Raw genomic sequence first — 13,898 nt, 5'->3', positions numbered from 1 at the left:
CTGGGTTGCCAGAAATGCCAATGAGAAGGTTTACAGGAGTGGGGCTCAGCAGTAATGTGGCAGGCTAGAGCACTGCCATGCCCAGTGTGGAGAGAATGGCTTCAGAGAGGGATTCATCTTCCCCTGTTATAAAAGTGAAATTGGGGTCATCCAAAAAGTTGCTTGACAGTCACTGCAGAATGGGGTAAGGACTACCAGCTAGCTTAGAAATTCATTGGAGGCTCCAAGGAGCCTCGGAGTTCAAAGGCAGCCCAGCTCAGACAAGCAGATTCTGGGGATAAATGGGAGGGAGGTGCTGTCCCCTGGGCACCAGAGGCCCTGGCCAGCAGGAATAGGTCTTCTCTGACTCCTTTCTCTTCGACTCTTTTCAGGGCTGATTGGCCTGCAGCTCATGAACGGGAAGAACGAGTCTGCTCACATTAGAGACGCGGTCGCTGTGGTGGCCCAGGCTGTGCACGACTTGTTTGAGAAAGAGAACATCACAGACCCGCCCCGGGGCTGTGTGGGGAACACCAACATCTGGAAGACAGGGCCTCTCTTTAAAAGGTAGTGGCTTTCCTGCTGCTGCTCTTCACCCCAGGGGCCAGCAGGAAGGCTGCTTGCTGGGGGGCAGGCCAATATCCCGAGAGAGGAGCGAGGGCCGGCTCCGGTGGGCTTACAGAGCTGCTGTCTGAATTGGGCAGCCGTCCCGCAGCGCTCACCTGTCTCCCTAAGGTCACCCAGAGTGCATCGCCCCATCCCTCCCAGGAGGCAAACGCGGCTGAAACACTTCTGCCTCGAGGTACATGAGCCTAAACGAGGCAACTTCTCTTAGGGTGCTGATGCAGACCAAGTATGCAGAAGGGGTGACTGGCAGGGTGGAGTTCAACGAAGACGGGGACAGGAAATACGCCAACTACAGCGTCATGAATCTCCAGAACAACAAGCTGGTGCAGGTCGGAGTCTACAACGGGAGCCATGTACGTAGACCAAGCTTCTTTCGCCTTCCTGTCCCGTATACGCCAGCCCCGGTGAGGAAGGCCCTGAACTGCGTGCCTCCTGGGAACTTCTGGAGTGTAAAATGCAGCGTAGATAAATGCAGCCCCACAGACATGGATCCCCAGTCAAGGGGAAAGAGCACACCCTTCTCTGCCCTGTAGTTGACGGTCACAGCCTCTGCCCAGGTCAGCAGGAGCAGATTATAACGTTCCTCCCCCCAAACTGCACCTCCACAGTTTCTGCCCAATGACCGGAAGATCGTCTGGCCCGGAGGAGAGACAGAAACACCCCAGGGCTATGAGATGTCTACGAAACTAAAGGTAGGCACTGCCTAATGGCGATGCACATGCACTTTCAGCCTGGTTCAGATTGCAGGGGCTGAACTTGGGAAATGCCTTGGGGCGTTGCCTCAATTCCACTAAAAGAATTAAAATCTGAGCCCTCTGGAGGGAGCAGGGGGTGACTCTCCCAGAAGAGTACTCTGGCAGAGTACCTAAGCAGTGTTTTTAGGAGGTGCCCCTGCCATGCTCCCAGCAAAAGGTGGGAGGAAGGGGGAGCAGCCAAGGGCTGTCCCGGAGACCCAGCAGAGGGACTTGGTTGCGACTGCCGCCTGCCCTCAGGATGCTTCTTCCCCAGAGTTGCTTCAGAGCAGCCCCTAGGAACTGGCTGGCTGCCCCCCGGCCAAAGGGCTTTCCGGTGTCTCTTTCCACAGATAGTCACAATCCACCAGGAGCCATTTGTCTATGTGAAGCCCACCCTGGCCGACGGGAAGTGCAAGCAGCTCCTCAACAGCACAGGGGGGCTGGTGCAGCAGGTGCTCTGCACGGGGCCCAACGAGACCATGCCAGGTGAACCCCTCGGCCGGAAAGCTAAGCCTAGACTGGAGCCTCAAACATCTCCCCCAAAAGGCCAGAAGTTCCTTCCAGGTGAAGGGCTGCAGTTCCCACTTTTTGGAATGCCTTGGCTCTTCCTTGGCAGCTTTCACCTTGTGGTGAAAATTCACTGCCAGCAGCTTAATAAGTTGAATAGTGAGGGAGCTCAAAGGTACTTTCTTTATTTGCTTCCACCAACTTTTCATAGTTATTTCGTTTTTCTTTGGAACTAAAGAAAAGGTAATAGCAGTACTTTAAATAAACAAGTAAAGTATTTACGTGGATGTCAAATCTCTCACTGAGCAGCATAGTTTTGCCAACATTTGCCCACCATCTTCTTCTTAACCACAGGAAAGACATTAAGAAGGGAAACAGGGAATAGCTGTGCAACTATTTTGAAAGCCCTCTGCTGTACATGGAAACTGGAGCCCAAATCTGAGACACAGCAAAGTAAACTCTTCGGAGTGTGAATGGTTTTACCTTTTCCTTATCTCCTCATTGTAACATAGGCCGCCCCAGTGTGATGCTGTGTTGCTATGGCTTCTGCATTGACTTACTCATCAAGCTTGCAAAGACAATGAATTTTACCTATGAAGTTCATCTAGTGGGTGATGGTAAATTTGGCACACAAGAACGGGTAAGAATATTGCCTTCCTCTCGCTCTGATATAAGTGAAACTGAGCCCAAATACATGAAGTTGGCAATAATTCTCAATTTGCTTTGAATTTATAACCGTCACTTATTTTTTTCTCCATTAAAAAAAGGGGGTGGTTCTTTAAGACTATGTTACCACCATGGCCAACCACCTTGGTGTCAACATCTGGATGCTGTACCTTTGTCAGGATTCAGCCGAGCTCAGAAACAGCTGCTAAAGGACTAGTGTCAGTGGACAGAGAGGGACGGGGCAGACAACACGGTTTAAGGCCAAAGGAAGACCAGCTTCCAGGACAAGCAGATAAGGAACCTAAACCAAGGCAAGGGAGCCTGTGCTGCTAGCAGTCAGCGGTTTATATCAAGCAGCTAGCACGGAGGTGAGGTGTTGTATAGCCTTGTAGGTCCCAAATGGGACATGGTGGCAGCTGAGTGAGCTAGCAAGGTATTGCTGGCACACAGAAGTTAGCCTACCTGGTTTGGAAATGGTGATGCAGCAGGCATTCTCCAAAGAAAGGAAGCTGAAGGCCTTGGCTTGAGATCCCACCCAACTTGCAGCTAGGAGTGCTGGGCCAGCAGCCTGAGCAATTACCCTGAAGTTCAGAAAAGAAACAGGGGTGGGGAGGTCACCTGCATCCTTTCTCAGCTGGCTAAGCAAAGGCCAAGAGATTTCCGATATTTGTACCAGATCAAACATTCTTGAGGCTAACTAATCACTATAGTCAGTATGATATACCTCCATTCCCTTCTTTGCTCAGAGTTCCTAAACAGATCATGAATAGACTAGATTCACACCTCAGAGAAAGGAGCTCAGGCATTAACTGAAGAGCTTAAAGGGCTCTACGTTCAGATAAACCGGTTAAGCAAAATTTGGAGCGAACATCTCTTTTGGACAGACACATGCAACAGAATGACCTTGGCCTGGTCTCTGACTGCAGGTGAACAACAGCAACAAGAAGGAGTGGAACGGGATGATGGGGGAACTGCTGAGTGGCCAGGCTGACATGATTGTGGCGCCACTCACCATTAACAACGAGCGGGCTCAGTACATTGAGTTTTCCAAGCCTTTTAAGTACCAAGGACTTACAATCCTAGTCAAAAAGGTAATGCATGAACACATGCAGGGCAAAATGCTATGCAACAGGTAGCCAAGAATATGAAGAGCAGTCAGAGCAAATCCCAGGCCCTGAGCTAGGAAGGAAAGATGGAGGATTGCGCAAAAGAGCCTGAGTTAAGGGTCAACAGCTGGCTGCCCTGAGGCAACATCTGCCTCCTCTGGGATGGAAGCAATATTTGCCCAATCATACCCAGCCAAAATTAATCATGATCATAATCATAGTTATAATAAGTGAAGGGGAGCTACAGAAATGAAATTTAACAGCAACCCTCTCTGATACAGTGTGGAAGGTTCTTGCTTTTGATTTCCAGCTGATCATGATAAACATGCCTCTTGAATTGATCCTCCATGTTTGGAGGCAGCCAGTCCCTGAATTTCTCTTGCTCTGTGAGGGGACAACAGTGGCAGGGTAAGAGTTTTTACTTTCCTGCCCTGCTTGTGGATTTCCCAGCAGCATTTGATTGGTAATCATCAGAAGCCAGCCTAGACCACTTTGGTCTAATCCAGGAATTCCACACTGTTTTAAGCAGATCTCCTGATTCCTGGCTGGAGACTGCCCACCCATCAAGTGACTCATGCCAGGCTCTTCCCACCTGTGATTTCCTTCTGTGTTCTAGGAAATTCCCCGCAGCACCCTGGACTCATTCATGCAACCATTCCAGAGCACACTGTGGCTCCTGGTGGGACTGTCAGTGCATGTGGTGGCTGTGATGTTGTATCTGCTGGACCGTTTCAGGTACCTGAATGCTCTGAGTGGCGAGGGAGACACGGTGCATTGGGACCAGTCATGAAAAGTCTCTGCAAATGGAGATGATGCTGGGACCCAGAATGTTGATGAGGATGCTCAAGATGGGAAATCCAAAGGCCATCACACCACGTACCCAACAAATCCACTGAGCAGTTATTTAACAACTTAATGAAACTGGATGTACTTCCTTTGCATGATTTATTCCATATCCAGCTGGGTGGAAGAGCAAGGGAATCCTGAAGCTCCATCTTCCAGCTTATATTCTGCTCAGCCCATTCCCATCATCTGAGTTTTCATCCCAGTCAGAAGGTCTAAATACTTGTTTCTCTTTGGTAGTGTTCAGAATTTCAGGAGCCAGAATCTGGTCTTGAATGGACAGGCACATATGGTGCTGATAGGTGGTGCAGAACCTAGCGAGTGCTCTTGCTTGCTCTTTTGCAGTCCCTTTGGCCGATTTAAAGTGAATAGTGAAGAAGAGGAAGAGGATGCCCTGACCCTTTCATCAGCCATGTGGTTTTCCTGGGGGGTCCTTCTGAATTCTGGCATTGGAGAAGGTGAGTGTCAGACACACAGGAAGGAAAATTGATTCGATTGTTTCTGTGTCATCAGAGGGCAGAATACATTTATCACAGAGGAGTAACAAGGCATCAGTAGAAGGATCTCCCTGTGAGTGTCCCCCTTGACCAGCAGCCATAAGCTGATCATGAGAAGCCTCATTTTTCTTTTGGGTCATTAAGTTCCACTTCAACCACATGAAAAACTTTCCGTCCCTTATCCTCCAACTCCAACTGATTCTTCTTTCCCGCTGTCTTTGCCCTATCAGGTGCCCCACGAAGTTTCTCAGCTCGAATCCTTGGCATGGTCTGGGCTGGTTTTGCCATGATTATTGTGGCCTCCTACACAGCCAACCTGGCTGCTTTCCTGGTGTTAGACAGACCTGAGGAACGAATCACTGGCATCAACGACCCGCGGGTAATGAGAACAGCAAATGACCTCCACAGAAATTCCGCTCAGCATGTGCTCTGTGACTCAGGAGATGGCACTCAAGGGGGGCAGAAGGAATGTGTAGGACTAGGCCAGTCTGGTCCCCCCACCCCCACTTTTATGTTTTATGGCAGATGCCCATGTTTACTTGCAAACTCAGAATTTATCCTAGTAATAGGACTTGGTCCCCAAATATTTCAATGGATATAACTGAAAGGAGGTTCCAGTAGGTGAGAGTGTGTTTCTAATCAACAATGTGGGAGAGGCAAAAAGCAATAATTGTCATTAAGGAAGGCTCCACAGCCCTAACCATCCAATATACCCCCGGTTCAGATACGTCTGAGGGCAATGGGGGGCAAGCAAAGAGGGCAAAATCCTCTTGTTCCTGTTTTCCAGTTGCGAAACCCTTCGGATAAGTTTATCTATGCCACGGTGAAGCAGAGTTCGGTGGACATTTATTTCCGGAGGCAGGTGGAGCTAAGCACCATGTACCGGCACATGGAGAAACACAATTATGAAAGTGCTGCTGAAGCCATCCAGGCTGTTCGGGACAAGTAAGTACTGGCTCTGCAATGTCCACCATTTGCAGCCCTCCCATCTTTCCCACCACTTCTTCTTTCAGGTCTATTTCCTGGAGTAAGAGATGGATTAGCTGCATTCGCCTTTCCGCTGATAATGCTCAGAGCATTCTGACTCTTCCAACAGGGCCAGTCCAGTTGCACTTTAGAGTAGAAAAAGAGCTCTGCTGGACTGGGAAAGGAAGCCTACCCAGTCCTCCCCGGCACAAGGAGCCAGGCCAGACACAGAGGCTTCCCGCAGCCAGCTTAAGCCCACCGGTCTTTTGGATGATCTGACAACAGCAGAGACAGCAAGCTGCAGCACGTTCTTTCCATCAGCTGTACTGGTGGCATCCAAGGACAGAAACGAGCGAGCAGACAGTTCCCTCTTCTGATGAGTGGGCCCAGGGGTCAACTGGCTGAGTTTCTCTGCAAGGGAGCTTTGTTCTCTTGTGACTCATGTTTTAATCTCCTCTATATTTGCCTTATTGCTATTCTTCCATCTCCTCCACAGCAAGCTCCATGCGTTCATCTGGGACTCAGCGGTGCTGGAGTTCGAAGCCTCACAGAAGTGTGACCTGGTGACCACAGGGGAGCTTTTCTTCCGCTCTGGCTTTGGCATTGGGATGCGCAAGGACAGTCCCTGGAAGCAGAACGTCTCTCTTGCCATCCTCAAGTCTGTACCGTATTTCTCCCAGGGGGAGGGCTGAGTACCCCACAACCGCACGCAGGGCTTTGGGAAGGAGGGCGGCTGGGATCCTGGCCAGCGCAGTTCCTTGAGAGGCATGGGGAAGACAAGAGAAAGGGAGCGTGCCTCTCAAAGTGCTAGGCTTCAAGGACACACTTTCTGGAGTCCAGTAGTTGACAAGTTTCTGTATCAGAGCTCCAAGTGCACCCCACTCTGGATGATTCACTAAGGGTGCTAAATCAGGGGTGCAAAAATCCAGACCACAACCAAATGGCAGCAAAGAGGCAGTGCTTCTGTATCCCCTTGCCTCACTCCAGTCCACTTCTGTTGACTACGTGGCTTGTGCCTGGATAATTCAGTCCATCCTGATACAGGAAGCATGGGGGAGCACACAGCAGTCAGAGGAGGTTCCCAGTTACTTTCTGCATGAGTCCTTAATTCAGACTCAGCTGCCTCCTATCAGCAGGGACGCTCATTCTAGTGGTTCCTATAGAAGCGCTGTGGCAGCGCCCTTCTGAGGGTAGGCGATCCTCTCTTTTGCGGGTAAGAGCGGAGTGCGGCTCACAGTTTAAATCTCACCCCGGGGAAAGCTTAGCTTAGGTTACGCTACGACACAAGAGAAAGCCATGCCATTCTCCCCTCGCAGCAGGAGCTCCTTTCTTGCCCCAGTGACTCATTTGCACCCCTTCCTCTGCTTCCAGCCTCCACGAGAATGGCTTTATGGAAGAACTTGACAAGACTTGGGTGAGATATCAGGAGTGTGATTCCCGTAGCAATGCTCCGGCAACACTCACCTTCGAAAACATGGCAGGTGGGTTGGCTTCTTCCTGCCTGCCTTACAATTCTCTAATTTTTCTTTGGGCTTCCCCCAACTTTTCAAAAGGCCCTCCCTAAATTCTTCCAATTTGGTGCATGTTTGCCTTTGGTAACATGTCAGCTGTGTTCATGCAAGGTATTTACTAAGGTTGTAGTGAATTAGCCTTTTTCTGGATCAGCATAATGCACTGAGCAATGAGCAAGTTGGGTTGGGTTTGCACACTGAAAGCCCTATCGGTTTAAAAGCTAAGCAACCGTAACGAAGGTGTGAATATAACCACGAGGTTTCCAGCTGGCAGGGATACGTCTATAGGGTGGTAGCAGGGGGTGAGATAGAACCCTGGTGGTGCACCAAAGAGCCACTAATGTAACTGGGGCAAGTTTGTTCTTTCAATTACCCATTATTGGAGGAGGGGTAGGCTTGCCACCCCATGCTACCCTAAAGTTATCCTTTATTTCTAAGAGCCAGTCTTGTACCTCAGGCTGGCTGTGCCATTTGCAACTTTGAAAAGTGGCATGGAAGGGTTCATTCTGGCCAAGGGCCATGACTAAGATGGTAGAATCCTTCACCCACAGAGACTGCATGACTGAAACCATCTGCAGCTAAGAGCAGCTTGAAAGCAGGACGATTCAGTCTAAGGAGCTGTCATGGGGGCAAGTGAGCTCTGCTCCTTCCTCCTAGCTGAACCATGGAACTATCTTACAAAATGGGGCTTGCTCTAATGTTTAGTCATCACAGAGCAAACTATTTCTTGAGTTTGCTGCTTCAGCCCCTATATAAGTGAGGAGATTTGCATGCTTAAATGCTTCATTCGGGAAAGAAAATCCCTTTCTACCTGGAACATATCACCAGGGGTGCTCTCCTCATTCCCTATTGCTACTGAGAAAAGGAGCACAACCCAAGGAAGCAGCAGGAATCCTCATCTGAGCAATGACTGGCCCAAGAGAATTTGCACCACGGCTCTGGAAACTAGGGAAACACCGGACTGCTCATTCCATCATCAACCAAAGCTGGTAGAACAGAGATTTCTGTGAGAGAGAGGGGCGCTTCCACATCTGTCTTTATGGGAGGGATCTAGAGAAGGCACTTCAGGCCTCCATCCTGATTTCTCCTTGGGGTTAACCTTCCTGCTTGTTTCAGGTGTATTCATGCTGGTGGCTGGAGGTATTGTGGCCGGGATATTTTTAATATTCATAGAAATAGCATACAAAAGGCATAAAGACGCCCGGAGGAAGCAGATGCAACTGGCGTTTGCAGCAGTTAATGTGTGGCGGAAAAACCTGCAGGTAGGACAGACCGTTTTTAGAGAAACACCTCCAAAACAGGTGCGGTTTTTTTTGTTTCCCATTACTTCACCCAACCAGTGACTACCGTGCTATGTGGGAATAGCACAGGGACAGATGCCCAGCAGCCTCCCTTCCCGCATGCCACCGACTGCAGTTCCGCTGGGAGGTTACACACACGTCCCCATCCCATATCCTGCTTTCCAGGGAGGCAAGTTCCGCACTCTGCAAATCCAGGCTTCAGACAGGCATGGGCCTGCCAGCCAGGCTTCCCCTCCCTGCCAGGTTCAAGCCATGCTATGAGCGGACTGCTGCTCTGGCAGGCACGGCCTTTTTTCCGTTTCTGTTCTGCCCATGCAGGATTCTAATTCTGGGAAAGATGATTGCATCACAAGGCTAAGATCCTGGAGCACCTCTAGGAAGAAGGCCTTAGGCGACCCAGTTTTGCTGTCCGCTGCTTCCAATTAAGTAGCTAAAGATATTCAGGCAACCAGTAGCCCTATTTCCATACCAAGTTCCCATAGTATCACCTGTTGCTGGAAGGCAAGACTAGAAGTGCTTGAAATTTCTCCTCACGCCCTAGAAGGGGCTGTCCTATCCACAGCATTGAGGCACCCGAGGCAACATGTAATTAAGAACCCTCCAAACACACACGTGTGCACACGCACATTTTGCCCATCCTTTGGCATTCCAAAAAACCAGATCTGATCAGTGACTCACTTTGCTGATGACTTTTCCCTGCAGTCTGTACAGGACTTAAGCCAGAAATTGCCAGACCCCACTTGCAAACCTCTCGTGCCAATCCCAACTGTAAAACCAATCCAGTTCTAACCATAAAAATGAAGGATCCTCAGCAAAAGGCCTGCTGCTGAGCAAGTGCGCCAGCAGCCACCCTCAGTATCACAGACCAGGCATCCCAGCAATTGGTTTGCCACACCATTTTCTACACATAGCCTATCCATGGGCTACCCTGACATTTTACTGAGAAGCATTAACACCCTTTTCTTTACAAGGCAGCCAAAAGAAGTCCATTGTACAGAGAAGGAAAAGAGAAGAGAATCTGGCAGGCATATTTCCAAGGGAATATTTTAGTGACCTGCAATGCCTGGTGCTACTAAAGCATCTGCAAGCCTCTGAGGCACAGGGGAAAGGAGAAGGCAACTGGCATGTTGGTTAGCTAGGCGACCGGGAAGCAGTTCACTCACACAATAATCAATGAGCCGTTCCTGATCTCCCTCTTCCCTCCCCCCGCAGCAATGCAGAAGGGGTTAATCCGGAACAAGAGCACATTAGTCACTGCCATTTTTCACTTGCCAACTTTCTAGAAAAAGTCCTGCCCTGGGTCATGGGGGAGGGGGAAAGAATCTTGGGGGCTGTCAGTCAAGCATGCCACCCCATGGGTTATAAATAAACAGAGAAATATGCTAAGAGATCCGTTTGACAATGTAAGACTTTTTCACAGGAGGATTCCTCAGACCACTAGTATCTGGTACATTGCTAGAAGGTAGGCAAGTGGAAAGATTTCTTTGTTCAAGAAAAAACAAAAAGCAAATATATCTATAACTTTTTTTGTTTGGTTTTATTTTGCTACCTGGGGAAATCACAGTTTTGCCATGGCTATTTTTGGCAATGCCATGGGAAGGCACAAAAAAAAAACCAACCCCCAAAACAAAAACCCCTCCCATCCCATCCCATCCTCTTGCTAGCTTTTCTTTTTCTGTGCATGCGCGTAAAAGTAATTGAGAATAACTGAAAAGGAGGAGGAAATGTATCCCCCGTGCATGCTCCGTGCACCAGTGGGATACATTTTTGGTCACCCCATCACAGGCTGGTAGAACCATACCTGGTTTCACCTTTTCCTCTCCCAAAGGGGTTAAAGTAAAAAAGAATGGGAAGAACTTGGATTGGCTGGGTTCCCCACTCACCCCACCCCACAAGAAAAGCAAGAGTTCCCTGTGGTGCTGACCAGGTTTGACTGCCTACCACCTAACAGCTATCTTTTTTTTCCCCTCTTCATCCTGTTTCTTTGAGTTCCTGGCATCCTTAATACCATCCAGAATTGTAATGCTTTGCTTCTTCCCTTTCTTTTCCTTGTTTCAGTTTTAATTTCAATAGATTCTGTTGTTTTATTTAATTTTGTTTTACGTTGAAAAACAGTTCAAGTTTTACGCCAAGCATCACTGAAATTTTTGGAATACATTTTTTTAACATACAATGACCTTCTCTTCCAATGCAGTCCTCTCTCTCTCTTGTGGCCGTAGGATTCACCTTCAGAAAAGGCCCCGAGCATTTTTTTTTAGTGGTAGGTGAAAGTGTCTCACCTCTCTCTCTAGTTAGACCAGCTGTGGCAGGAAGGGGCAGGGAGCGATGTCTTCCCCTAGGGAGCCATGAGGCTGTGGCCATGTTTCTCACAGGGAGGCCAGCTGAGCAACCCAGGCCTCTGGAACGTATAAACTGGCAGGAATTTGGCTGCTGACCCTGCCCACCGCGCCCTTCCTAAGGGGATCCCTTCCACCATACCTTAACTTAGTTCCAAAGGAGACATCCAGATTTCTCAGCCCTTGCATAATTCCTAAGCCAAGCATCAGGGCCACACCTGTGCCTGGGACTGACAGCCATCAGGAGGTGGTAGGCATTGTCTTGGCCATATAAGACAGACAAGAGACATACCCAGGATTGTGACATGGGGCTGTGTTCATCTAGGTGTAGAGATCCAAGCCACCCACTGGAGATCTAATCACTTATATACATATTCATTTTAGGATAGAAAAAGTGGTAGAGCAGAACCAGACCCTAAAAAGAAAGCCACTTTTAGGTCCATCACCTCTACCCTGGCCTCCAGCTTCAAGAGACGTAGGTCATCCAAAGACACGGTAAGAGGAAGAAAAACAATTGTGCCCTCTTTCTTTCTTTTTCTCACTCTCTCTTTCTTCTACCATCCCATCAACTACCACACACCCATCCCGAAGCTGCCAGTGTGGCCTACCATAGCCTCATGTCCGTCCAGAGTCAGTTGGTCGGTCAGTCAGTCAGTCAGTCAGTCCCGTGTCCCTTGACAAATTTCAAAGCCGAGGAGGGCAAAGGAGGTTTTGAATGCTTTGCAGTGTTCTGTGAAGAGTTTGGAGATAACTGCAATGAGTTTCTTGTTCTGGTTTTATTTATTTATTTACTTTGATCTGGATTCTTTTATTTCATTCTGTTTAGAATTGTGGCTTAAGTTTTGCTCACTTTACTGATACCAACAAAAATCAGCTTTCCCCCCTCCCACTGTTTTCTGAGTGTTCCTGTACCTGTTTGTCCTATATGCCTAAAAGCAGTTACTGACCCCTCCTGCGCTTACAATCCCCCCTCCCCAAATTCTGCCCCACTCAATCTGGGCAATGTCTCACCTCACGCTGGACCATATGTTCATTGTATTCTTTACTTGTAACTTCTGTTTGTGTTTCTCAAAGAGAGAGGACTTTTTTTATTTTATTTTACTTTATTTTTTTGTGTGAATAAGTGACAATAGTAGTCTCTGCTTGTAACACTCTGGACAGAGCTGTGCAGGCCAGCAATCAATCATTCTTTGGAGTGGTACCGTTCTAGAAAGCAAAAGTTGTTGCTGTGTGTTGGTGTGTATCTAACTTCCTGCCCTGCCCCAAACCCTAGCAATCCATCCCAATTACGAAAAATGCTATTCTGTTTTGACCCCAAATATCCTGCAGAAGGGAAGACTCCTGGAAACGCTTGCTCTAAGCTTTTTGCATTTCAACATCCCCCTCTGGGGTAGGGGCACAGGGCTGCATGTACAAACGGAACAAGAGAGGGCATCTCCCATCTGCATGAACTGGATTGGATCCCATATACTGCATGTTTCAATGTTTGGGAAGTAGGAAATGGAATTTCTCTTTTCTGCTCTGCAGCACAAGGAATTGGCTCACAAAACTATTTCTTGCAGTGAGCTTAAATGAACGTTTTAAATATTTACTTTTATTTACACCTTTTAATTTCCTTTTAGGGGAGGTTGTAGTTCATAATTTTGTTTTTTAAAATGTAGGAAGCTACCAGGAAGGGGGGGAGACCATTCTCTTCCCCACCCCTCAAGGGTAAGGCAGGAAAAGTCAGAATGTCTTCCCTGCCGCCTGCACACCTGCAGGTCCAGGGTGGGTGGACTCAGCAGCGGAACACAGAAACCTGAACTGACACTTGGTCAGAAAAAGAAAATTCAAGACAGTCTCTAAAGGGGGAAGAACATTCAGATCCCAAAACTATCTACGTCGAATCTCGCCATGAAGTAAAGCCCCGTGAGATTTAGGGGGTTCCTCTTTCCTCCCTTTGCCCCGTCTGTCTTTCGCTAAGGGCCAGTTGTTGCGCAGCACCGAAAGCCTAGTGCCAGCTTATGTTCGGTGCTCTCCCAGAAGGAGTGGGGCCAAGATTTGGGCCCTTTTTTGCCTTTGGGAGGGTTTCACCTCCAAACCTGCCCCTCAGAACAGCCCCCGGCCCAGGCTGTAAAATGCCTCCTTCAACAGGCCACGCAGAGCTGCTTCGTGCAACATCCAGTCCAGCAGGGGTTCCACAAGCCAGTTTGAGGCGGAACGTCTCCTGGCCCCTCCACCTGCCTCACAGTTAATGGATAGGTGTGTCCCTGGAAAAAGCTACAATGGCATTCCTGGCAAGCAACCACCTGCTCGCAAACTGAGGCCAGTTCCAAAGCAGCCTGCCTGGAAGCGGCGCCACCCCAGTCACTGTTCCTGCAGCTCTTTGGGGAACTAAGCAACCAGTCCGAATCCCTGTGTTCGTCTGTAGGACGGCTACGGCCCCCTCACAGAGGATCCTAAAGCCCTGGGCCCAACTGAACAGAGAGGGAAAGATGACCATGGTCGAACAGTGCGGCCTCCCCATCGCGTGCAGCCACTTCCCTATCAGCGCCTTAGAAAATGCCCGTTCCCTGGCAACAAGGCTGCTGCATTACAGTGATGGTGTTGGGGGCCAAGACGGCCTTTTCCTCCTGATCCAGGCGGCTCCAGATCTGTGGCTACGCTCCTGCTCGGCTTGCCCCTGGGGAGGCTTCCTGGGCCCCCTCGGCAGCGGGCAGCTGACAAGTTCCGAACGCCCAGAGCCCAAACTCACCAAGCCATCCCGCTGGCGCCCGAGTCTCCTGGGCCAGGGGCTTCTCTGGCAGGAGCTGGAGCAGGCCGTCAGGCTCTGAGAGACCCTCTTG

The 13,898-nt window shown here is 49.3% G+C and overlaps 1 protein-coding gene across 3 annotated transcripts in view; it reads left to right on the top strand.

The window, feature by feature from the left end:
• The window catches only part of GRIN1 (glutamate ionotropic receptor NMDA type subunit 1), a 34,961-nt gene that overhangs the window by 16,023 nt on the left and 5,040 nt on the right, over window positions 1-13,898 (top strand). Inside the window, exons 7-21 of one of the 3 annotated variants that reach the window (XM_063316522.1) lie at window positions 372-546; window positions 815-959; window positions 1,215-1,298; window positions 1,691-1,826; window positions 2,360-2,487; window positions 3,440-3,604; window positions 4,236-4,354; window positions 4,808-4,920; window positions 5,190-5,338; window positions 5,747-5,904; window positions 6,422-6,583; window positions 7,297-7,406; window positions 8,553-8,698; window positions 10,932-10,997; window positions 11,458-11,568. In XM_063316522.1, the coding sequence (XP_063172592.1) occupies window positions 372-546; window positions 815-959; window positions 1,215-1,298; window positions 1,691-1,826; window positions 2,360-2,487; window positions 3,440-3,604; window positions 4,236-4,354; window positions 4,808-4,920; window positions 5,190-5,338; window positions 5,747-5,904; window positions 6,422-6,583; window positions 7,297-7,406; window positions 8,553-8,698; window positions 10,932-10,997; window positions 11,458-11,568 (1,967 nt within the window). Of the gene's footprint in view, window positions 1-371; window positions 547-814; window positions 960-1,214; window positions 1,299-1,690; window positions 1,827-2,359; window positions 2,488-3,439; window positions 3,605-4,235; window positions 4,355-4,807; window positions 4,921-5,189; window positions 5,339-5,746; window positions 5,905-6,421; window positions 6,584-7,296; window positions 7,407-8,552; window positions 8,960-10,931; window positions 10,998-11,457; window positions 11,569-13,898 lie in introns of those variants that run through there. The other 2 variants (XM_063316523.1, XM_063316524.1) reach the window with 2 other exon arrangements.

Source organism: Candoia aspera, chromosome 16 (assembly GCF_035149785.1).
Source record: "Candoia aspera isolate rCanAsp1 chromosome 16, rCanAsp1.hap2, whole genome shotgun sequence".
Taxonomy (NCBI): Eukaryota; Metazoa; Chordata; class Lepidosauria; order Squamata; family Boidae; genus Candoia; species Candoia aspera.
Note: the sequence above shows the minus strand (reverse complement) of the source record. Positions and strands in the feature narration are given on the sequence as shown.